The sequence below is a fragment of the Antechinus flavipes genome, chromosome 1 (assembly GCF_016432865.1).
Source record: "Antechinus flavipes isolate AdamAnt ecotype Samford, QLD, Australia chromosome 1, AdamAnt_v2, whole genome shotgun sequence".
Taxonomy (NCBI): Eukaryota; Metazoa; Chordata; class Mammalia; order Dasyuromorphia; family Dasyuridae; genus Antechinus; species Antechinus flavipes.
Genome location: NC_067398.1, coordinates 649,044,602 through 649,069,986, shown reverse-complemented (window position 1 = coordinate 649,069,986; position 25,385 = coordinate 649,044,602). Strand labels below are relative to the sequence as shown.

Sequence of the window (25,385 nt, the reverse complement as noted above, 5' to 3'; positions counted from 1 at the left end):
CAGTGTCGGAACACTGCCAGATCATAAGAAATTAAGTCTCAAGAACAGAAGCAGTTCTATCAAGAGTCGCGTTTATTCTCCTCTTGGAGGTGCGGTGCTCCGGGGAGCTGGTGCTATTGTGCTTAGGAAGGAGGTCTGTCCGTCCGTCCGTCTGTCCGGCCGGCCCCAAGCCCCCCGGGCCGCAGCCCCAAAAGCGGGGCATGAGGAGGAGTCAGGCGGAGGGGAGAGGGGGACGGCCCACGTAAAAATCCCAGCCTGTCGGGGCAGGGCAGGGGGAGTATATACAAGGAAAGGGGAAGGGAAGGGAGTCATGTGCTGCAGAGGGGAACAGGGGGAGGGCACAGCTGCCCTGTCCCCTCCCAGCCTAGCTCTCCCATTCACGCTGGGTGGCCCCGGGGCCTGTTGCAGTCAGTACAAAAACAGAGGTGCTACCTATACACGTTCCTTCTACCTGAATTTGCTAAGGTGGGATATTGTGCTGATTCAGAGATGGGGACTTGGGAAGGGAAGAGAAGGTGGGACCCATGGCTTTCCACGGTAGGACATGGGGCAAGGCATTGGGGAAAGGGGGCCCCCGGCCTGGCCCAGCGGCTGTGAGACCTGCTCACTGCTTAGGTAAGTAGGTAGACCATGTGTGTGCAAGCACAGAGGAGGAACACAGGGGAGGTAGGGAGGGGCCCAAGGAGGTTTGATGTGTGTGTGTGTGTGTGTGTGTGTGTGTGTGTGTGTGTGTGTGTGGTGTACAACCATGTTTGTGGGACTGTGGTAGTGTGTTCCTGGGCGTGTGTGTGTGTGTGTGTGTGTGTGTTCCTCTGTGTACAACTGCATTGGTGTGCCTGTGTGAGACTTATCACTTATCTGGCTGTCATACTGGCTGGAAGACTGTCTGGCTGTGCTTGGGTATGGAAAGTGGGTGTGTAGCCCCCTTGCTCTGTCACTGTGATGGAATGGGATTGGAAGCTCCCCGAGGGCAAGGACCATATCTTAGCTTCTTTTTATGTCTCCCTTAGCAGCTAATGCAGGCTTAGGCTCTGTGGGGGTTTTATGAAAATAATAAACTCTTGGAGCTGAGTGAGCAGTGAATGGAGTGAAGTGAACAGTGGACCTTGAAGGAGGTGATCTAGTGAATCCCACCTCCAGCACTTACTAGCTGTGAGTTTCTTTACCTGTAGAACTAGTACAATACTTGCAGTACCCACTCCACAAGGTTATTGTGGAGAAACAAGTAAGACAATGTATGTATGTCAAGTACTTTGTAAACCACAAAAAGTTCTAGAAACAGCAGCTCAGATTAGCCCAGCCTGAACTTGAGCTGAAATCCCCTCTACATTATCTCTGGGCAGACTCTATTTGAAGACCTTCAGTAATAGGGAATTCAGTTTTCACAAGGCAGTCACTCCCCTTAGGATGGTTCTAATCTTTAGAAATGTCTTTTTCCTCCTATCAAAGGGAAATCTGCCACTCTATGATTGTAACCCCTTTGCTCCTAATTCTGCCCTCTGGAGCCAAGCACCAGTTGAGTAAATGAGTGAAGGTGTATGTATATCCACTACCATATATCTGTGCCTATGTATATGGTAGTAATTGGTGGAGAGGGTTACGATGGGGTGTGTGTGAGGGGAGAGAATGTTGTGATTGTGTTCTGCTATACAATTGTGTCCCTGGGTGTATCATGGAATGATGGGTGAACCTAAGGCAGAGGAGCGGAGGTCCCTGCACTCCCCCAAACCCTCCTTCTGGGGTTCCTAGAGTTGGAAACCTCATCTCTCAAAGAAGTTGGGGTGATGGCTATGTATGTAATGGGGTGTGTGTGTGTGAGGGGATTAAGTCTGTATTAATATTCAATTCTGTTTCTGAATCTCCATTTCTCTTTTTCTATGTGTTTTTCTCTCCTATGTCTCTGCATACCTCTATGTCTGTCTTCCCTGGGTCTCCATATAGCTCAGTGTCGCATCATTATAGAATTTCAGGCCTGGAAGGGACCTCAATAACCATCTAGTCCAATCCATTACTGAAAAAAGAATCCTTGTCCTCTATCTGGATCTAGGATCAAAGGATCACTGAACATCAGAGCTAGAAGGGTCCTTTTACACCATCTAGTACAATCCCTTCCTTTTATAAAGGAGAAAATGGAAGCCCAGTTGCTCAAGGTCATACCCAGGACTGACAAGAATAGGAGTACAGCCAGCCCCATTCTCCTGATTTGCTGTACTCATTCTATTACACACTACAGTGCCCCTTGGGTGGCTCTGCGTAGAGTAGGAAAGCTGTTGCCAAGTCATCTCCTCCTTTCATCTCTTCAGGATTCTTTCCCATCTTTCTGACTCACTTTCTCTTTACTTCAGGAAGGAGTGGATTCCTCCCTGCCCCTTGAATTTTTCAAACCTCTTTCTGACCATTACTGCTTGTGTCCCGATATTCTGACGAGAAAAGAGGAAGATATATATGCATCATCCTCTCAGGCGACTGTAAGCACTGTGAGGGGTCATTTTCCAACACTCAGCATAGAGCAAGGGGCTTAACTCTTTATTGAGTGGTGTTTGTTTGTTTGTTTTTGTCTCGTGCTTCCCCCATGCCTCTTACTATATTTTTTCACGTTCCCTTATTTCTACGTCTCTGCATCCTTGTTTCTCTATCCTTAAGACCCTGTCCGTTTCCGTCTTCGTGTGTATGTGTGTGTGTGTGTGTGTGTGTGTGTATGTATCCTCCGCCTCTCTCCCCAATCTGGGGTCTGTCCCTTGGTGGTCGCCTCCTCCGCCGCCGCCGGGCCAGCCGAGGGGGCCTTGGTTGGGGCCAGGGCAAGGGATTATTGGAAGGGTGGGATGGGTAGAGAAAGTCTGCGCGTATGGCCCCCGCCCACCTCGCGCAGTGTCCCTGATATCGGCGCGGGGCGGGGCCTGGGGCGGGGCTTGGGGAAGAGGGAAGTGGGGGGGTACCTGATTCTCTGTAACACTAGAGGCGGCGGCAGCTTCGCATGCAGTGCGCATTATTGCTCTATAGTCGGTATCGGACTATCTAAGGGGAGGAAAAGGGGAGGGGAAGGAAGAAGGAAGGGAGAGAGAGGAGCAAGGGGCGGGGCAGCCCCGAGGAAGGGAGGGCGGGGCTGCATGCAGTGACGTCACAACGGCGGCGGCCAATGGGGTGGGGCCCTGGGGGGCGGGGTCGCCGCCGAGGCTTTGGCATAGACGGGCGAAAATTGGCAACTGAGTGGGAGGTGGGGAAGGTGGGGCGTGAATGAAGTTACTGGGGGTGGAGTGGGGTGGAGTGGGGTGGGAGAAATCTATGTAAGGAGGTGAAGGTAGAGCTCCGAGGAGGGACGGGGCTGACGGACGGAACTCCGAGATGAAAGTAGAGACCTGGGAAGGAGTGGAGCGTGTGAGGAGGACTTCTAAAAGGGGCGGAGCTCCGATGACGAGAGAGTGCATGTGGGGAAAAGAGCTGCCAGAGGGGCGGAGCTCCGAGGAGGCGGGGGGGGCGGGACGGAGGGGGTGTCTATCTTAGGAGGTGGGGGCGAGAAAGTTCTTGCAGGAACTTTCTCTTAGAAAAGCCCAGGGCGTGGGCCGGGACTGCCCGACCCGAGTGCAATCCATTCATCAACAAACATAAATAACAAATAAATTAACCCGACGCGCAAGAGACGCCCCCCTGAACCCCCAGGGCTTTACCCGCAAGGCGAATACTGAGAGGTGATGGGGGAGGGGGGTGTGGGCGAGGTGAGCGTCACTATTACAATTTGCCCCGCCTCCCCCGGGACATTTAATGCCTAGGGGGTTGGGGCTGGAAGGGGTGGGAGGAACCTAGGGCTGGGGAAGGTCGGATAAGTCCATGCGATCCGATATGCGTCATTATTATTCGTTATGGGGAACAGGGACGGGAGACCCAGGTAGCTGGGCCGGAAGAGTTCGGATTTGGTGGGCGGAGGCAGGGCTGAGGTGGAGGAAAGGGAGGACGGGGTCCGAATTGACCCCTTCCAGGTCTGAGCTAGGGAGATGAGGGGAGGGGGGCTTCCCGGTCCTCATCTCCCCTCCCTCAATCCCTAGAGAACTGTGGGGAGATTGCCCTCTTGCCTGTCCCTCTTCCTGGGGCTCCACCAAAGGGGAGGCTTTCCCCGGGGTCCTGCAATCCTCTCAGAGCCTGCAGGCAGAGAGGGGCAGGTCCCTGGTATTCAGCCTTAAGGAACCTAGGGACTGCGAAACCCCAAAGGTCCTGTGAGCCCTAGAAGGAGCCGCCACTCCCCTCCTCCAGCTATGCAAGGCCCCAAGAGAGGATAGGGCCCTGTGACCCTATTGCTGGGAAATAAGATGGTGGGATGGGATGTCCCTAGCCCCCAGCCTGTGAGGGGTCCTTATTGGAGAGGGCAAGAGGCAGGGCGCCGCCGCCTCGGTAGCCTATTGCTTAAAAGAGGTGGACGGCGGCACCAAACCCAGTATCCCTTTATCCCCGTCAGCCAGTAAAGGCCTAAGGTGGCTGGGGGAAGGACTGTCTCCAAGACCCTATCACTGAGGTGGGGGTGACACTTCACCAGCCTAGGGGTCTTCAGACAGGAGAGGCTTCCCTGGACGACCCTATTGCCGAAAGAAGTGAGGGACACCCGCATCCATTACCCAGCTTGGGGCTTCTTTTAGGAGACAGACCAGGACCTTTCCAGGGAAACCCTGTTGCTGAATGATGGGTACGCCTCTTACCCAGGTCCCATCCCTAGTCTGCCCTACAATGAGGACAGAAGGGAGGGGAGGTCACCTATCGGGACCCTGTTGCTGAGTAATGAGGGGCTCCCCTTCTCCAGCCCAGGTCTCAAAAGGGGAAGCTAGTTGAGATCAAGGCAAGCCGCCTTCCCTATGGCCCTATCATTGAGAAGATACAGGGAGGGGGGGACCCTTTTCCTAACCGGGGTCCTAAAGGTGGGGGGAACAGAGACTTTGCCTTCACCTTCCCAGGGGACCCTATTGCTGAGTAGTAGGGACAAAATCCTCCTCACCCATTTTCCCCAAAGTGGGGGGGGAAGAGGAGAGAGGTCGCCTTGGGGGGGGGGTCCCCCTTCCCCAGTCAAGGGCCCCAAAGAGGGGAGACAGACATGAAGACAGAGAAGAGGTTGCCTTGAGGGGGAAGTGCGCCCTCCCCAGCCTGGGGTCCAGAAGCTGGGATAGGGGCAAGGCCACCTTTCCCTTCCTCAGGGACCCTATTGCTGAATAGTGGAGAGTGCTCCCTCCCTAGCCTTGGGCCCAGAAAAGGGGGCCAGAACAGAGGCCATCTTTTCCGGGGACCCTATTGCTGATCAGTTGGGAACACCTCTCTCCTCCCAATGCCTTCCAGCCAGATGTCTGGAAAGGATCAGAGGATAAACCGCCTTCCTCTTCCCAAGGGAGGGAGCCCTATTGCTGAGAGGACGGGTGAGGACCCCGGCTCTCCCCTCCCAGGACCCTATTGCTGCCGGAGGGATGAAGGGAGGATGAAGCTCCGGGAACGCCCTCCTCAAGCCCTAAGCGGGCTGAGAGGAGGCGGGCCGTGCACTGAGGAGGACGCCGAGGGGGGGGCGGGGCCGGGCGTAGTCGGGGGGCTGATGGTCCCTCCCCCACTTCCCTCCGCAGCTCCCCCTCCGGTGCTGCCGCCCTTAAAGCAGGCGGACTCGTAGTGTTTGTTGAGATAGGACTTGAGGGCGAAGGCCTTGTGGCAGCGCTTGCACTGGAAGTGCTTAAAGGCCGAGTGCGTTTGCATGTGCGCGCGCAAGTTAGAGCGGTCAGCGAACGCTTTACCGCAGTGCGCGCAGCCGAAGGGCTTCTCACCAGTGTGCGAGCGCATGTGGCCCTGCAACAGCCAGGGCCGGGAGAAGGCCTTGCCGCACACACCGCACTTGTGGCGCAGATCGTGCGTGAGCAGGTGCATAGCCATGGCTGGCATGGACACGTACACCTTGCCGCACGTGGGACAGCGGCGCGCCAACTTGCTGTCCAGGCTGCGGTGCGTCTGCTTGTGCCGGCTCAGATTAGACGACGTGGCGTACGTCTTGCCGCAGTCGCTGCACGCGTGCCGGCCAGAGCGCGCCTCGGACCCCGGCCCCGCCCCGCCTGCCTGTTGACCCCGCCCTCCAGACCCCGCCCCACTCCCGGCTCCTCCTCCTGCTCCTGCACCGCTACTGCCGTCGGATCCGCCTTGGGCCGAGGCTGCGCTGGCGCCCTTACGGCGAGATCGCCCGTCGGTAATGAAAAAGGAGTCTGCAGCGTACCCCTCGCTGACAGCCGCATCACCATTGATGTAGCCTCCTGCAGCCGTAGCCAGCTCTGGTCGCGGGGTGGGCGGTGGGGCCGAAGCAGCGGGCGGGCCCAGCTCTCCGCGTACGGCCGCTGCGTACATAGGCTCCTGGGACGGGCCCTTGAGCAGGGATGCATCTGAGTCTGCGGCATCGTACACGGTTGGGGCGATGTAGTCACTGAGGTATCCTGCTGGGGGCAGGGAAAGGCAGGAAGACACGAAAAGGAAGAGACAGACACGAGAAGAGATAGAGGGGGCAAAGAAGACAGTGAGATGGAACAAGTAGAAACAGGTGGAGGAGGGGAGAGGAGGAGCACAGAGAAAGATGGAGAGGAGACAGATGGGAGAGAAAGTAAAAGGACAAGGACACGGATACGGAGGCAGAAATGGGGAGTCAGGGAAGCGGCAGAAGAGGGTTATATGGAGATAAACAGTGACAGAAAGGAGACCGGGAGAATACACAAGGACAGAGAGACACACACACACAGACCCAGGGAATGGGGGCAGGGGGTGAGAGAACAAAGAGGGATCAGAAGCGGGAGTCACAGCGAGGTGGATGAAGATGGGATAGAAGGGACGAAGGGAAGACCAGAAGAGACATAGACACAAGGTGATACAGAAAGGAGAGGAGGCAAGAGAAGAGGGAAAGAGATGAGAAGGGGACTGACCAAATCTAGGCCCCTCCCTTCCCCCCCCATTCACTTCCCCTGGGGGGAGCAGCTGTGCTGTAATGATTCTCCCTTCAACCCGTCCCCCCATCCAATCCAAGGGAGCTTCAAGGTCGGGGGAGGGGGTGGGGAGGGTTGTGGTTGGGAGACTCCTATCTTTTCCTTTTCTATCCTGTTTTTCCTCTCCCTCTTCTTCCTTCACCCTGCTCCCTTCCCTTCCCTCCTCCCCCCTCCTCTTTCTCGCTCTCTCTCCCTCCCTCCCTCTCTGGGTTCTCCCCACTTCAGCAGTTTTGCCTGATTATGCAACACACTGCAGACGGCTGCTGCCTCCTCCTCCTCCAGGCATCAGCAGTGGCAGCTGCACAAAGCCCTGACTGTGGCCCCTGTGGTACCCCCATCCTCGATGCCTAGCCCTCTCCTAGTCCCTATCCACTGGCCTCTTCCACCCACTCGCCCTAGGGCCAGGGGGGGAGCTGAGGTGTTTGGGCCAAGTAAGGCTAAGGAGAGGTGGGGATAAGGAGGGTGGGTGGGAAGAGAGAAGAGGAGTGGCATAGTCACACTGCCACACACACATGGCATCATGCAGGCCACATGCCGTGTCCCTCAGAGTCGCCCACAGAACACATAGAGATAACGTCAAGCATCGATTCGGTGTCACAGCACGGCCGCACCCACCATCATTAAGCACATGGAGTCACCCACTCATCCTGGGGCATGGGGAGTATGGTTGGCATGGGGTCAGGTTGTGGATTATTAAAGACAGCCAAGAAATCACACGTACTGTCGCATACTCATAGGGCCACACAGATGGTCACACATGTTCTTATACACAATCACCATCGTATTCACACAGGGCCACGTGTTCACCCATAGCCACATACATATACAGGGTCAAATATGGTCGCACGAAGATGGAGACACTGTCAGTAAAAGTCAATCCTGTCTCACACATACAGGATCACCTGTGGTGATACCTCATTTGTATATGAAATAACACATACCCACAACCACACATAGAGGGTCACAGATATGGTCACATGCACACTTGAGGTCACACAGGGTCACAAGCACATATTTGGGATTATACATAGTCACAGAATTACACATGCAGGTCCATACACAGTCACACAAGTAATATCTTAGGCACAGTCTATTCTCTCTCTGGCCTAGATCTAACAGTTGTCCTTGAACTTGTGTACCCTCAAACAAAGAGGCAGCTCTCATTTACCATGGACCCCTGTCTCCTCCCAGTCCCAGATGTCCTCAACTTCCCTATTGGGCTCCCAGACCCTGCTCTCCACTCTTCTGCAGCCTCACATGTCCAGATGCAGCTTCCACAGTGATCAGATTCTTCCAGGACACCTCAGAAGCATCTCTGCTCAGGCTCATTCTTCTATGAGGTCTAAGTCTAATACCTAAGCATCCACAGACCCTTTCCACTCAGTCCTGGTACTGACTTCAGCCCTACTTCTCCTTCTGTCCTTGTTTCCCCCATGTCCTGATGGGGAGGGTCTGGGTTGCTTGTGTGACCATGTGTCTGTGTTTCTGTGCATGTCCATGCATGTCAATGTGTTTGTCCCAGCTCTGTGTGTGTGTGAATGTTTACCTCCCCCATCCTCACCTTCCAGGCCCTGGTTTCTAACTGCAGTTCCTGTTCCTCATCCCTGTGGCCTCAGTCCATTCCTGCCCCCAACCTTGGTCTGTTTTTGGTCCCTATTCTCTGCAATCAAGTTCCCTTTTTCAACCCTTTCATCCTTCTGCAGTCTTTGGCTTGCCCCATCCTCCTCCTGCTGCTGCTGTGGTTACAGTCTCTGGTGCCTATAGCCTTAGAACTCCCTGCACCTTGGACTCTCAGCTTTCCAACCACATCTCAGCCGCAGAATCTTTGATCTCCCCTTAACCCCTCATACCGTGGCCTCCTTCTAGTCCTTAGCCCTGAATAATACCCCCCACCCTCAATTCATCATGCTCTGACCCTCTAGAATCCCTATTCCCCTATTCTAGTTAGCCATATCTCAGTGCTCTAGAGACCCTGGCCCTATCTTTGGTCCCCCATGCAAATAAATAGTTAACCCCCACACACACACTATATCCAAGGGTTATAAAGACTAATAGCCTTGCTCTATGGAGCTCCCAGAGTCCCGGCCTCATATTTCATCACTCTCAGTTCGGATCCCTGGAGCCCTGACCCCCATATCTGGATAACCCCAACTCCTGCCCCCCCTCTTATTAGCACCTATGTCGCTCACGCCCTAGTCCTGGGAGCCCTGTGCCTCAACTTCCCGTACCCCACAACCCTAAGCTCCCCACGTAGTGGTTCCTTTAAACTACAGGTTCCCACATCCCCAGTCATTTGGCCCCCCTCACCTTTCTCTGGCAGCCGGGTTCCGAGGTCGCTCCGTGCCCGGCCATAAGGGCCCTCCAAGTCAGAAGAGGAGAACGCATCAAGTTTGACCTTTTTGACCAGGAAAGATCTGGGCATGGTTCCTGCGGGGCTGTGGGGCCTCTGCGGGGCCAGAGGAAGGAGGGCGGCCCGGGCTAGGGCCTGGGCCGGGCGCGAGGGGGCTGCGGCCGCCGCGGATCCCCCTCACCATCCGCGGGGCGGTGGCCGAGGGCCAGGCAGAGCTGGGGGGCTCGTCTTCTTACACAGCGTCCAGTGGCTCTCTTCGGCCTCAGCTCCTCGCCAGGCCGCCGTGGCGCGCGCCGCCGCCTCCTCCTCTCCTCCTCCTCCTCTTTCTCTCCTCCTCCTACTACTTCTCTCCTCTCCTTCTCTCCTCCTCCTTCTCTCCTTCTTTCCCCCTCCTTCCTTCCTCCCCTTTCTCCTTCCGTCCCAGCCCTCGGACAGGAGTATGTGTATGGGGGGGGTCGGCTTTGCCCCCAGGTCTCCTCCCAGGCCCGGCCCCGGCCCCCCCGGGGCCCCGCCGCCGCGGCGGGCGGGCGGAGCGACGGTCCCTCAGTGGCCCCCCATAGCCCCGTGGGGCTCCGCGCGGCCGGGGCCGGGGTTGGGGCCGGGGCGGGCGGGCGCACGCTGCGCCTTTCAGCACCACGGCCAGCACCCGGCTCCGAGTCTCTAGCTGGGGCTGAGGCTGGGGCTGGGCCCGGGGGCTGCGGGCAGCCTGGGCTTTATTGTTCTGCCGGCGGAGCGGGCGGGGGGCTGAGGGAGGGGGCTGAGGGGCGGGGGCGGGGCTCGGCGCTCGGACAGCTCCCGCCGCCCGCGATCGCCTCGGTCTGCCTCTGCCTCGGTCTCTGCCTCTGGCCGGGGCCCGGCCGCTCACTTATAAAGCTGGAAAGGGAGGGGGAGTAGGGGGATACGGCGGAGGCGGGGCTGGGCTCCCCTCTTCCCCTCCCCCGGGGGCTTCCCCTTCAGCAAAGCGAGTTCTGGGCTTGAGAAAGAAGAGAAAGGGGGGTGGTGGTCCCGAGCTCCCCCGGAGGTTCTACAGATAAGAATACCCAGGCATTTAGGAGCCCTGCCTGCCCTCGGAGTCAGGGTCCTCGCTTCCCCTCCCCCTGGGCTGCGGGTCTCGGAGGCCCCGTGTCCGCGGGGGCGGAGGGGGGGGGGGGTGATGCTGAGGCAGCGGGACTGCATTGGGGCCAACGCGGCGCCCTCTGCCGCAGTCTCCCCCCCACCCCACCCCCCGCCTCATTCTCGTCCGCTCTGGCCTCCAAGAAGCCTTGGACACCTCTCTCCTTGCCTCAGGTTGGAGGAATTTTCCAGCCTCCCTTCTCCTTTCCCCGGAAAAGATTGGGATTTTTTTCTCTATTCACTATTATTATTTTTTTTATTATCTATCAAAGTAATATTTTCCTCGCCCGCCCGCTCTAAAGCCATACTGAGCTGGAGGCCTGGGAACCAAGGGGACAACACCCTCTCCCCCGCCCCCCACCCGCCCCATTAACGTCTCTCAGTCCCGAACTTTACAGGCCGCCCCCTGACGTCAGGAAGGGCCCTGCCAATGGAGAGGGGCGGCCTGGACCCTAGGAGAGGGGAAGTGGGGGAGGGTCCTCGTGCACAAAGGCCGCGCTCGGGGGAGGGTTTTATGTACACGTTCCCTAGAGGAGGGGAGGGAGCCCACTCGGACCCAAGCCAGGGCCTAATTCCAACTCGATTCTTTCCTTAAATTCCCCAGGCCAGTTAGCCCCCAAATCATCCTGGATCTCTGTGAGGAATCCAATGGAGAGCCCTGGGCCTTCTGACGTGTGTGAGGGCGTGGGTAATGTTCCAAGGTCACGAACAGGTTTGAGTGGGAAGCCGTAGGGTAGCATCCATATGACTGGCTCTCAGGCTGGTGTTGTGCTTATGTGGCTGCGACACATCATTCGCATCAGCGACACTCGTAGTTGTGTGACCCTGATTTTGTGTGACATTGTGTGACTGTCACAAAGAGGCTTACACTACCCTATATGCTGAGTGTGTGGCACTGACACTGACTTGTATGACAGGGATATGAGTGTGGGTATGAATGACACCGTGAAACTGGTATTTTTTGTGTGTGTGACCTTGTGTGCGACACCGTATAATTGATACCCACTGTAGGATGTGATGTGTAGGAATATAGACTTAGATCTAAAAATGACCTTGGAGGTCGTGTACTCTAACCCACTTATTTTTCAAAAAAGCAAACTGAGACCCAATGAGGTCAAGTACCTGCTCCAAGCTCACCCCAGGTAGGAAGTGGCAACACTGGAATTCGAACTAAAGGTCCTGGACTCCAAACCCAGCTTTCATTACCCTACATACCATCTAACGATACGACATCTCTGATATCTGTGACACTAACTTGTATCACTAAATCTGATTTCGTATGACTGACGTTGTGAGATTTGTCACCAGTTTTGTCACCCTGTATGTGTGACAATGTAACAATCTTTTGAACAAACCTTTCGAGGTGTGTTTTGGAGGAGGATCCCTAACCTGAGTGCGCATTCACCGACGGTGGGCGCGCAAGCAGCTGTGGGCCAAGGGCCCTAGGTCTGTAGAGCCAAGCAGAGGGGAAGTGCTGATCTCAGCTCAAACAGGCTCCGCCTTCCTATTTGCATAATCTTTGGGGGGGCGGGGTCGAGACTCGGAGCGGCTAGGTCTCATTTCCCCGGCTGTAGGGCCTGATGGCTAAGGGAGCTACCCAGGGCTAGATGGGAGGGACTGGAGCATGTCGACTGAGTGTGTCTACATGTTGCGTGACTGTCTACAATTTTGTGTATGCCTTGTGTGCATGTGTATGTGCGACTGTGTTGTGCGTGCACACAGGGATCACTTTGTGCCAGTGAGTCTGGGGAAGGGGGAGGAGGCGGGGTCCCAATGTCTTTGTGGCAGCCGGCTGGGCCTGGGTGGGGGCGGGAGCTGCGGGGGGACATTCATCTTGAGTGTCAGGCTGTCCCTAGGGGTGGAGCCGCCCCCTTATCTCTGCGCCGCAGCCGGGACAGGACGGAACGGGAAAGGGGGAGTGGCGGGGGAGGCTCAGGGCCTAGGAGCCCGATTCATCTGGTCCAGGCCCGGGGTTACTGTGGGTGGACGTGAGTGTGAGTGTGTGAACGAGCTGAGGGTTGGGAGTAGGGGGGGAGGGTTGGGGGCCGCAGCCGGAGAGATGAAGCCAATTAGCATTTTGATTGCGGGCCGGGGGCAGCCTGGGGGAGGGGGGCGCATCTGGGCAGAGCCGCCTCATTACCGCCCACCAGCCCCCCGGGGCTGGGACCCAGGCGCCCCTAGCTCTCACAGCTAGCCGCCTGTCTCCCCCCCTCCCCTCCCATGATCTTCTATCCTATCCTTCTGGCCCCGAACCTCTTGCTGATACCTCTGCTCCTCTCCTCTCATTCCCCTATCCTCCTGCCTTCATTCTTTTGTCCCCTAGCTCTGTATACTCGATCCTCTATCTTTGTGTCCTAACTTAGCTCTTTCTCTCTTTCCCTCCGTCCTTCTGTTCAATTCTTCTCTCCAAGCTTCTCTGTTGTCCGTCCCTTGGATCCCATACTTCTCCCATCTTTCTAATTCCTTATCTTTCTGCCCTTATAGCTCAGTCTCTCGGTTCTTCTGCTCCTCATCTTTCCTCTTTCACTGCGCCTACTTTCTTTCCCTTGCAGTTCATCTCTGTACCTTGTCTTCCATTCCTTCAACTTCAGATGAGCCTGTTAGCTCCTGCTATATGCAAAATTCCCTTCCCCCTTTTACTACCATCTCCCATCATTATTTTTTTGTTTCTCAAATTACTCTCTCCCCCTTTATTTGTGCCTCTGTCCCTATCCTCCACTGCTATCTCAAAGTTCCACCGTCTGTGGTTATCTTCTATTTCTCTGACACTTCATCTCTTTTCTCTCTGTGTCTCTGTTCCTCATTCCACTTATTCATTTGCGTTCACTGAGCCTGCATATCTCAGGCCCCTTTATCTGTATCCTTACCTCTCATCCCACCCTTGATTACTGTCCCTAAATTTTTGTCATCCTATTCATCTATCTATCCCTCATTTTTCTGTTGTCAAATCTGTCCTCTTACCAATTTCCTTGCTTCCTTTAAATTCCTTGTTCCTGTCTCTATCCATCTACTTCCATAACTTCAGTCCATTTTCTCTGTGACCCATATCTGTCTAATTCTCTCACTGTTTCTCTATTCCCCAAGCTCTTTCTTTTTATTCTTTCATCTCTATCCTTGTTTCTTCCCATCTCTTTCCTGACCTACCCTCCATCTCCGTTATCTCATTCTTTCCCTCTTCTCATCAGTGACTGGATAATGAGGTATGGACACATGTGTGTCAATTCCCTCCCCGAGGGAACACTTGGGATAGCACGTGCTTGGTGAGCCCCCTGAGTCCCTGACCCCCCGCTGGGAATGGGCAGCCGGCACTCGGGCAGGACGGACACAGCTGGGCTTAGGGCGCTGCCATCAGCCAGAACAGCCCAAGCCCAGCACACACATGCGGCCCCAGGTCAATTATCAGGCCCCACCCCCAAGCAAGGCTCCACACAGAACTCACTCCGACTCAATTACTCAGATCCCACCCCTTTTCTCTACCTCAATTATCCAGGCTGCTTCCTGTTCTTGTTTCAATTATCCAGTTCTCACTCCAGTCTCTTACTGACTCAATTACTTGGCCAGACAAGACCAAAAAAGGAAAATGTTTGGAAAGGCTGCAGTACATTGATGCACTGTTGGTGGAACTGTCTAGCCCTTCCAGGAAAATAATTTGGAACTATGTCTCAAAACTAAAGAATCTCTACATACTCTTTGACCACTACTAGGCCTATATCACAAATAAACTTTAAAGAGATTTAAAAAAAAAAACATAAAATATACAATAAAAATTTATAACTGCTCTCTTTGTAATAATAAGGAAGCAGAAATTAAGGTACTGGAGATTGGGGAATGCCTAAACCAATTGTGGTATATGAATATAATGGAATACTATTTTGCTATAAGAAACAGAGAAAGGTGGTTTTAAAGAAACTTGAAAAGACTTAAATCAACTGATGCAGAGTGAAGTGAGCAGAAAAACAATTATTTATACAATTAAAAAACTGTAAAGAAAACTACTTGGAAAGACTAAAGAATTCTGACCAATGTGATGAACAACTGCAATTTCAGATGATTGCTGTTGAAGCATGTTATTTACTTCTTAAAAGAAAGGTGATTAAAGTTGCAGAATGAGACACTTTTTTTGGACAAAGACAGTATGAGAATTTTTGTTTAACTAGGAGAATTTATGGCAAGAGTTTTGTTTTTTTATTTTATTTTTTCACTTAGGCAAGGTTGGGAGATGGGGACTAGGGATAAAATGGCCAAAAGGGATAGGAGCTTTATTGGAGCATTAAAAAAATAAACAGAAGAAAGTAGAATACCAGAAAGAATCACAGATGGACAGAACAACTTGGAAAGTTTCATGTTGAATTTATTATATTTTAAAACAAAAGCAACATGTATATAATAGAGATTCATTGTTCCATGTATATGAAAATATTCATTTTATTAAATAATTGTTAAATTTGGAATAAAAATAAATTCTTGTAAAATGAAAATTAATAAAATATATAGGTTTAGAAAAAAGATCAGAAACCCAAAATCCTGACTTCTGAATTGTCACTCCTTATTCAATCTTGTAAATCCTGAATTCTGTCCCTGGACCAATTATTCTGATTTTGTCCCCAGTTATTGGGACATTCAGCTCAACTCAGTTTCCTAGAATATGATCTATTTGTCCTTACCATTGACTCAGTGTTCTATCACTGATCCGATTACCATTCTCTGGGAATTTTAATTTATAATGTAGTAAATAAATTGTCACACAGAGACCAAATCCCCTGGCATTGGCCTCTCACAGATTGACTGATGCTACCTGGTCTTCATTTTCCTTCAGAGCCCTTTTTTTACTTCCCATACCTTTCTTGCACAAAGAGAGATACCTATAAGCATGAGAATTAGGAACTGGGGAAATAACTACAAATTATAAATTTCCTATCACTAGAGCTTTGTTCAAGCAAAGCTCTGTATGTGTCTTTGCCAAGGAAGTTATGGAAGAAATATCTAGAATTCTTGGAAAGATTGACAAAACTCAGTTTTCCATTTGTAGACTCTCCACCTAACACGAACTAATTTCTCCCTCTTAGCAGCCAGTGAGATGGCTTAGTGTCCCTCTTCCAGGCAGAACTGGAGGCTAAGAAGAAGATACACATGGACTCAGCCTTTCTACTGAGAGCATAGAATTTAGAGTTGAAAGGAATGTCAGAGACTATGGAATCTAACATATATATATGTAAACCAAGATTGAGAGAGTGGAAGGAACTTAGCTAAGGTCAAGCGGGTAGTTAAAATGTCAGAACTCAAATCTATATCTTCTGACTTCAAGTTTAGAGCCATTTTCTCTATGCCCCATTGTTTATTTCTGTCTGTCTTTATATCTCAGGTTCTGTTTCCCTCTGGGTGTGCCTGTTTGTTTTAGTCAAGCACATTCTGGTGGATGTATGTATTATGGTATAGATCAAGAAAATAACTAGACTTGGAGTTTTGTTCCTGGTTAACTTAACCTGGATCCAAGTGGATAGAAATCTAGACTAACTTGGCAGTTATTCCCTCAATAGAATCAAAAATTTGAAAGCTCACATAATAAAACAGAACAAAAATGAAACCAGCTGCCTCCCCATCATTGGAGGTCTTCAAACAGAAGTTGGTAAAGATTACTGCTGCTGCTCATGTATGTTTTGGACTGGATACCTTTTCAGTTGCTTTTCATCCCTGAGATCTTTTGAGTTACTCTGTCTCTGTCAGCCTCTGTGTATCTGACTTTCCCAGACCTCAGCCCAATGCCATATCTGCTCATCTTGAACTCTTTTGTTTCCTTGATCTTTACCTCTTAGTCCTTCAGACTCCCCTGCCCCTATCTTCTTCCTTTTATCTCTTCTCCTCCTCTTTTTCTCTTCCTTCTCCTTTTTTGATTTTCTTCCTTTTTCCTTTTCATCATTTTCTACTCCATTTTTCATTTTATTCTTCCCACTTTTATTCTTTTTTCCTCCCTTTCATTCCTCCTTTTTTTCTTCCTTTTCTTTCTCTTCTTCCTTCTACTCACTACTTCCTCACTACTTCCAATGGAAAAGAATGATAGGTATGAAGCTCATGGTTATTTTACCTTTTAAGGATAAGGGCAGGGATAGGACAAACCTGCTGAGCAGGGGTTTGGGATTTGTATGGGGGAAAAAAAGCTTTGCTTTTTCTTTCCCTGGCTGATACCAGTTTTAGATAGCAACTGGAGGGAAACTCACTCCTGTAAAGTTTAGAAACTCTTGCTGCCTTGGAAGCTTCAGGGATGCCATACTCAGACACTGGGTGTGTGTGTTTGGGGGAAGAAAAATAGGGAGGAGAAAATGTCTCTTGGTATAGGAATAACTTTATTGAAGAATAATGCCCCTTTGTGTGGGAGTGGCTTGGACTCCCTAGGGTCTTATGTGAAATATCATGACAAGTGGTGCTATTTGGTCATGGTGATCAAACTGGGTTAGTGATAGGGCACACAGAAAAAAAATCACATGTGCAGCTGCCTAAGCCATATAACACTGGATATAACTCTGTTCCTCACATTTAGCTTATCTAAATAGGAGCTCCTCATCTCTCCCCCATAACCTTCTCTTTCTTCTTTCTGTTTCTGTTGAAAATGCTAATTGGTAGTCTGCTAACTAAAAAGTCTCCTTTACTGACTTTCTTTCATCCTTTTGTCCTTAAGTGTCCTCTTGTCCTTGGCATATCTCTCAAATTCTCTACTCAGTTTTTCCCTATTCTTTCTTTTCCTTAGCACCAACTGAGAAATGTAGACCACTGTTTCTGAAAGTCTTCATCACAGTCTTGATCAAAACACTGATACTTTACCATTAAGAATCTCTAAAAAAAAAAAAATAAGACATCAGTATCCTAAGAAAAATACACATTTACAGGAACTCTATCCTTCTTTACAGATTTCCATAGTATACTTCCAAGACTAAGAAAGTTTATCTGCTTTCCCCAGGTCTCAGTGCTGAACCAGTTAAAAAGCAAATCTCAGCTTCACCTCTAATGCTGGCCATGGTGCTGACTGACTCTAATAATATGACCAATGCATATCACTTTCTAGGTAGCTAGAATGACTTCTCTCCATAAATTCAAATCCAGCCTCAAACACTCATTAGCTATGTGATCTGGACAAGTTCATTAATCCTGTTTGTCTCAGTTTCCTCATCTGTAAAATGAATTAGAGAAAGAAATGGCCAACCTGTATCTTTTGCCAACCTCAAACAGGATCATGAATAATAAGACAATACTGAAAACAACTTAACACATACCATCTTATAAGATCCTGGCTCCCTCCTTTTTCTTTCTAGGAGGAGGGATATATGTTTTGGCCTCCTTACATATACTAGAGGAGAAATTGCTCACACAATAAGATACTGGACAAATCCTGAGTTTTATTGAAGAAATTGATGTTTAATCTGGAGAAGATTGACTGATATGGGTTAAATATTTGAAGTGAAGTCATATGGAGGAGAAGGGATAACATATGTTTGGACCTTGAGGTGAAAACCATGGATAGTAGGTAAAAGTTACAAGAAGGTAAACTTAGGTTTGAGATCAAGAAAAACTTTCTAACAATTAGGAACTGTGCAAAAGTAGAATAACGTGCTCTGAGATGTGGTGAGTTATTTCTACTTGAAGATCTCCAAGCAAAGGCTGGATTGCTTGTTAGATATGTTATAAAAAGGATTCCTTTTATGTAACATTTTGGGTTAGATGGTCTCTAAAAATCTCTTCTAACTCTCAATTTATATGATTCTATATAGTTGCTTGTATTTTAATGGTTTTCTATTGTTGATCAGACATCTTTTTTTATTGTTGGCTATCCTGCTTATCTGAAAGCCTATACTGCATACCTCAAGAGTCCCATGTTGAGAATTTTCTTCTCATTTCTTTTTTCTTGCTTTTTTTTTTCTTAAAGGGCTGAGTAATGCTGATAGCAACCTCAGCCCCCCGCTGTATTTTAAGGATTTTGTCAGAAGCAGCAGATTGCAGTTATTTGGTTATATGGTCATCTTAACAAAGTCCAGCAAAACTCTAGGTATAGAATATGTTGCTAATTGATCTGTTAAGTCCTCAGTTCTTCTGAAAGACACCCAGAAGCACCACCTTCTCTCAGGAATAAGGTGAAACTTGCTAATATGAGTTAATATGGAGCAATCACTTGCCCTAAAGACATTCCCAGCACAGATATAGATGCTTATGGAGGTATTGTACATTTAAGAAGTGAGCAGTTTGATTGTGGAAAGGGGGCATAAAAAGTACTTTTGCATGAAAAATATGAAATAAGTCAAGAAGCAGATAAGTAGCGCAGAAATAATATATTGGGCAGTAAGTCAGGAAGACCTGAGTTCAAATCCTGTTTAGACATCAGTTTTCTAAACCTAAACAAGTCAGCCATAGTTTCTTCCTGGGTAAAATGTCAATAATAATCATACCTACCTTGTAGCATTATTGTGACACTTGAAAGAAATAACACATATAAAACATAAACTTTCCTCTCTAAAAATACTATTTGCTATATGGGATGGCTCTTTAAGAGGGAGAGTAAGGGATACTTGACATAATTATGATAATGTAAGAAACAAAAAATTTCAATAAAAACTCATTTTCAAAAACAAATAGATCTACCTGAAACAATGTAAGGTAATGTCGCTTTCATAGATGAATAGTTTGTTAGTTAAATGGTCAAGAAAGACCTTTGTTTAATTAAAAAGTGCTAAGTTCCATGTGTAAATGAACAATTTTTCCAATAGAATATGTTTAGTTTCCCAAAAGGGCAGAAAATAGGTTTTTGCACAAATAAAAACACCTAAATCACCTTTTAAAGGATGTAAAGTGATTCCCCTTTCACAGGTGAATGGTTTCATTGTGAAAAAAAGTGGTATGAAAATGATTTTATGCACTTCAAACATAAAATGAAAGATTTCAGATTTCAGAGATGGAGAATGTTAAGAGGATCAGAAAGGCAGAGGATACAGGACATTGTGGTCTCCCTGCTCATTTCCTTATGAGATGATTACAAAGTGGTTGTTGGCTTAATTAACTAACAGAACTGGAGAATTTGTTCCTTTTTTACTTCATGAGTTAAAGGTGAGTCACTGATTACTAAAAGGCATTTATTTGAGCCATTAAAAACAGTGAAGTGATGAAGGAAAATCTGGTAGGAATGGTCAAGATAGACAAGAGAGAACTCAACAGGAGGCAAATCTGGCTAGCTATTGGAGCTATGAAGAAACAAGCAGAAAGGGAGTAAACAGACAAGAAGGTATCAGTTAACAGTTCTTAATTGCCTGGGGGAAAGGTGATTCTTATTTGAAATATCTGAATTGTCTTTTAGGATTATCCAGTGTAGACGCCTCTCAGAGATTCCTATAGCAGAAAGGCAAAGGACAAGATTTGAGTTGATTTGTTGTTGGATCAGTTGGCTAACAACTGATTGAACTTGGTTGGTCGGTTATAAAACATGCAAAAACTACAAACATGCTTTTAAAAAGATGAAATAAAAATAAACATGCATAAATAAGGAAGAGTGAAAAGAACAGAACCAAGAGAACATTGTATATGATAATAGCAATATTGTTCAAAGAACAACTTGAATGGTTAAGTTATTCCGAGTATTATAAATACTCAAATCATTTTCAAAGTATTCACGAAGGAAGATGCTATCCACTTCCAGGGAAAGAACTGATAACTAGAAGTATGCATGATATGGTTATGCATGTGTCTGTGTGAAATGGTGCATGTTTTATAATGTAATTTATAAATTGTAAATAAATATGCATGTATTTGGGATGCATGCTCAAAATTTGTTTTTACTGACAGACAGGTACATGAACAGAAATGTCTGGAGACTACTGTTTTGTAAAATCTCTGTTATTTTGGTCAACGTACCATTCTATATTCTAGTTTGGATTGGGAAGGAAGGAAGGGACAGTATGGAATTTTTGTAACAAAAAACCAAATTAAATTAAATAAAAACCCCAAATTCTTTAAACATGCAGTGATAAAAAAATTTATATATAACATCCTCATACAATGCTCAGCCATAAAAGCTTAGTTTTTAAATGATCTGTTAAATAAGATGGCTTCATACAATTATTAACAAGTATATTAAGATAAAAGATGCATTTAGCATATTGCAGACACATAGTAAATATTTAATTAATTCCTATTCAATAACTGGCACTTAAAGAAAGGCTCATATAAATGATAGCAGATGAAAGTTTAGACTTCTAAAATTCTTGATCATTTTGAATTTTGTGGGGTCAACCTCTGATCTGATTAAATCATTTTACAATCACAGTATGGCTGAAGAATTAAAAGCAGAGAAGTGAGAACTGTTGTTTTTTTGGTTCATCTGTGACTCAATAAGTATGATCTTCAATCTGGGATTTCTTTGCAAGAATCTTTCAAGTCGCCTGTCCATTTTGTGAAAATTAATATAGTTAAAATTAGAGAGTATAATTCATCATTTAACTGAATGCACACCACAAAACATTAGAAATGAATGAATAAGCAAGGGCACAACTATGTTCTGAAATCTTTGTTCTTTTCTCAGGATACCTGGTATAACATATCTGATATCTGACCATATAATAGATACAATGATCAAGTGGGAGCACCAGTATCAACTTTATATGTTAAATATTAGTAGATTAAAAATAAATTAGATTAAATCTTAGTTCTAGTGCTTTCCCTCTATTAGTTATTTCCTATTTATTTTGTATATAGCTTGTTGATATTTATTTACATCTTGTCCTTACCATTAAGGTGCAGCTAGATTGCACAATGGATAGAGTTACTGGGTCTGAAATCAGGAAGACTCATCATGTTGAGTTAAAATCTGATCCAAGACTCTTAGTAACTGTATGATCCTAGGCAAGTCACTTAATCCTTTTTTTTTTTTTTAAATAACTTTTTATTGATAAAACCTATGCCAGGGTAATTTTTTACAGCATTATCCCTTGCATTCACTTCTGTTCCAATTTTTCCCCTTTCTCCCTCCACCCCCTCCCCCAGATGGCAAGCAGTCCTTTACATGTTGAATAGGTTACAGTATATCCTAGATACGATATATGTGTGCAGAACCAAACAGTTTTCTTGTTGCACAGGGAGAATTGAATTCAGAAGGTATAAATAACCCAGGAAGAAAAACAAAAATGCAAGCAGTTTATATTCATTTCCCAGTGTTCTTTCTCTGGGTTTAGCTGCTTCTGTCCATCTTTGATCAATTGAAACTGAATTAGCTCTCTTTATCGAAGAGATCCACTTCCATCAAAATACATCCTCAAACAGTATCATTGTTGAGGTATATAATGATCTCCTAGTTCTGTTCATTTCACTTAGCATCAGTTCATGTAAGTCTTGCCAGTCCTCTCTGTATTCATCCCACTGGTCATTCCTTACAGAACAATAATATTCCATAACGTTCATATACCACAATTTACTCAACCATTCTCCAATTGATGGGCATCCATTCATTTTCTAGCTTCTAGCCACTACAGACAGGGCTGCCACAAACATTTTGGCACATATAGGTCCCTTTCCCTTCTTTAGTATCTCTTTGGGGTATAAGCCCAGTAGAAACACTGCTGAATCAAAGGGTATGCACAGTTTGATAACTTTTTGAGCATAGTTCCAAATCACTCTCCAGAATGGCTGGATGTGTTTACAATTCCACCAACAATTTATCAGTGTCCCTGTTTTCCCACATCCCCTCCAACATTCCACATTATCTTTCCCTGTCACTCTAGCCAATCTGACAGGTATGTATCTCAGAGTTGTATTAATTTGCATTTCTCTGATTAATAATGATTTGGAGCATAGTTTCATATGTTTATAAATAGTTTCAATTTCTTCATCTGAGAATTGTCTGTTCATATCCTTTGACCATTTATCAATTGGAGAATGGCATGATTTCTTATAAATTAGAGTCAATTCTCTATATATTTTGGAAATGAGGCCTTTATCAGAACCTTTGATTGTAAAAATGTTTTCCCAGTTTATTGTTTCCCTTCTAATCTTGTCTGCATTTGTTTTGTTTGTACAAAAACTTTTCAATTTGATATAATCAAAATTTTCAATTTTGTGGTCAATAGTGATCTCTAATTCTTCTTTGGTCATAAATTCCTCCCTCTTCCACAGGTCTGAGAGGTAAACTATCCTATGCTCTTTCAATTTATTTATAATCTCATTCTTTATGCCTAGGTCATGAATCCATTTTGATTTTATCTTGATGTATGGTGTTAAGTGTGGGTCAATGCCTAGTTTCTGCCATACTAATTTCCAATTTTCCCAGCAATTTTTGTCAAATAATCACTTAATCCTTTTTGCCTCAGTTTTCTCATCTGTAAAATGAACTGGAGAAGAAAATGGCAACCTACTCTGGTATCTTTGCCAAGAATACCCCAAATAGGGTCATGAAGAGTTGGGCACTACTGAACAACAGCTTCATCATTAGATTGTAAACTCCTTGAAGGCAGGCTCTGTCTTGTCCCTTTTTTTTGTATTCTCAATACTTAGCACAGGGTGCATCTATCCTGCTTTGGAGATCACTGATGTAAACACATAGACCATTGCAAGATTGTTGTTGGTGAGTAGTTTAAGTTGTGTCCAACTTTTCATGACCCCATTTGGGGTTTTCCTGGCAAAGGTACTGGAGTAGTTTGCCATGTCCCTCTCTATTTCATTTTTCAGATGAGGGAACTGTGGCAAATAGAGTTAAGTGATTTGTTCGGGGTCACACAGATAGGAAGCATCTGAGGCCAGATTTGAATTGAGGTCTTCCTCACCCCAGATCCAGTTGTCCTTATTGCACTGTTAGTATCAATCTTTAAGATGGAAAATGCCATCTGCAACCAGAGAAAGAACCAAGGAGTTTGAATGAGGATCAAAGCATACTCTTTTCACTTTTTTTCTTTCTTGTGGTTTTTACTTTTGTTTTGATTTTTCATAAACATGACTAATATGAAAATATGTTTTAAATGATTGTACATATGTATAACCTATATCAGATTGTTTGCTGTCTTGGAGTCTTGGAGATAAGGAATGGAGAAAAAAAATCTCAAAAAAGATCTCAAAATCTTATAAAAGTGAATGTTGAAAACTATGTTATGGAAAAAATAAAATACTATTAAATGAAAAAAAATTAATTAAAAAAAGAAATGAATGAATGCCAAGAAAAAACTAGTGTCAATCTTAATTTAATCAATCTCAAGAAGTACTTAAAGTACTTTACAGTAAAGGTTTGTGCTTGGTAAAGTGAATACTCAAAGGGATCTATAATCTCATTTATTTGGAGATTCTCTCCATTGATGTAGATTGCACCTAACCATGATGTACATCCTGTGGGGACCTTGGTCCCTGTCTCCCCATAAGTATTCCAAAGGGATCCATAGGAACCTTCTGTACTTCCCCATGACATTGTGAAATACCAGTAAAGCCCTCCAGTTGTCTACCTGTCATTCTTATTTTTTCTACAGAAGCTGTCCATTTTCTTTTCTTCTCACAGTTCCCAGATTTTAACCCTTTTCTTCTTTGGATGCCCCATTGATTCTATGTTACAATCTACTCATATCCATCAAGTGTTTCTCCATTGTTCTCTGTAAGATATTTGTTTTTAATTCTTTGGAGACCATTGTATTTCAGGCATGTAATGACACTGTTAAATGTTAGTCTTAAAAAGATGAACTAAGCTTAACATTCATGAAAACTTTGATTAAAGAAGCTTTGTGATTCCCTGAAGTTAAGCCTATTCCTATTCAACTCTGCTCCCAAATCATTGTCTGGTTCCAACTAACTATACTATCTGGTCTAGATAAAAAACCATCAATAGACATAAACATTTCCTATAGAAAATAGAAAAAGAGGACTGAATATGAAATACTAAATCCCAATTCCATACTACTTATTTAAAAAATTTTAATAGATTTTTATTGATTTTTTAAAACACAGCCTTAGTTTCCTCCTACAATCTCACTTCCCCACTCCCAGAGATCCACATTCCTTAAAATAAAGAATTTGTTTAAAAAAAAAAAAGAAAAAGAGGAAGAAGAAAATAAAAATTAAACAAATCTGATAACTATTGTGAAAAAAAAATCTAATATACAACATTCCATTCTTATAAAATGCTTTCACTACTGTAAAGAAGGGGAAACATCTCATATCTCTTCTTTGAGGCCTTGATTGCTGGGTAATTTTGTAATAATCCTTTTTACTTATTCTGTGGTAGTTATTCTTTCTAATTACATTATTGTAGTCATTGTATATTCTTTTCTTGATTCTGCTTCTTTCACTTTTCATCAGACTGTGTCTTTCCATGCTTCTCTGCATTTGCCCTTTTCTGTCTGTCTTACATAACAGTTATATTTTGTTACATTCACATATACCAACTTGTTTAGCCATTTCTCCAGTTAATGGCATCGATTTTATTTCCACTTCCTTGCGACTACAATAATTTCTGGTATATGTAGAGACTATCTTCTATAATGATGATTTCCTTGGGATATATATCTAGCAGCAGAATCTCTGGGTCAAAGGGTATGGACATTTTAGCCAGTTTATTTACACACTAGATTTTTAAAATTATATTTGGAATTTAATATGGTAGTGCAAACATTACTCTGCTGCTCTTTTCTTCCTTCTACTTTTTTTTTTTTTTTTTTTTTTTTTGTAGCCTACTAAAAGTCCTGGGAAGTTTTGCTGTCCTAGCCGAAAAGAGGCTGAAGGATACTCTTCCTTCATTTGGGGAGATTTGGGAAAGAGAAAGGGACTTTTTAAATGTAGAAGCTATCTTAACAGCAGCCAGCAGGAAAGGGGATGAAACAAAGGTTAGCTTTAGCCTTTTGAACGCACCCTAGATTTCCTGCCCAGCAACCAATCAACAATTCATGTCTTCATTATATGGTTAGCAGACTGGAACCAATTATGGGATATCTACTCATGCTCCA

At 46.3% G+C, this 25,385-nt stretch overlaps 1 protein-coding gene across 2 annotated transcripts; it reads right to left on the bottom strand.

The window, feature by feature from the left end:
* Positions 1-54: 54 nt before the first annotated feature.
* On the bottom strand, positions 55-10,452 carry SCRT1 (scratch family transcriptional repressor 1). 2 transcript variants are annotated; one of them, XM_051971303.1, is made up of 2 exons: positions 9,285-10,452; positions 55-6,437 (listed from the first exon to the last, which is right to left on the bottom strand). In XM_051971303.1, exons 1-2 carry the CDS (start codon positions 9,397-9,399, stop codon positions 5,473-5,475), a joined length of 1,080 nt encoding a protein of 359 aa, XP_051827263.1. In that variant the 5' UTR covers positions 9,400-10,452; the 3' UTR covers positions 55-5,472. The 2 variants fall into 2 exon arrangements, with proteins under 2 accessions (XP_051827263.1, XP_051827262.1); XM_051971302.1 differs by having other exon boundaries at positions 55-6,440; positions 9,285-10,451.
* Between the last annotated feature and the right edge of the window lie 14,933 nt (positions 10,453-25,385).

What these genes read in the sequence shown, in the direction of transcription:
- SCRT1 (XM_051971302.1), bottom strand. Translation starts at nt 9,399, where the DNA reads ATGCCCAGATCTTTCCTGGTCAAAAAGGTCAAACTTGATGCGTTCTCC. An exon ending in AACCCGGCTGCCAGAGAAAG is followed by an intron (nt 6,441 to 9,284) that starts GTGAGGGGGGCC and finishes CCCTGCCCCCAG; the next exon opens with CAGGATACCTCAGTGACTAC.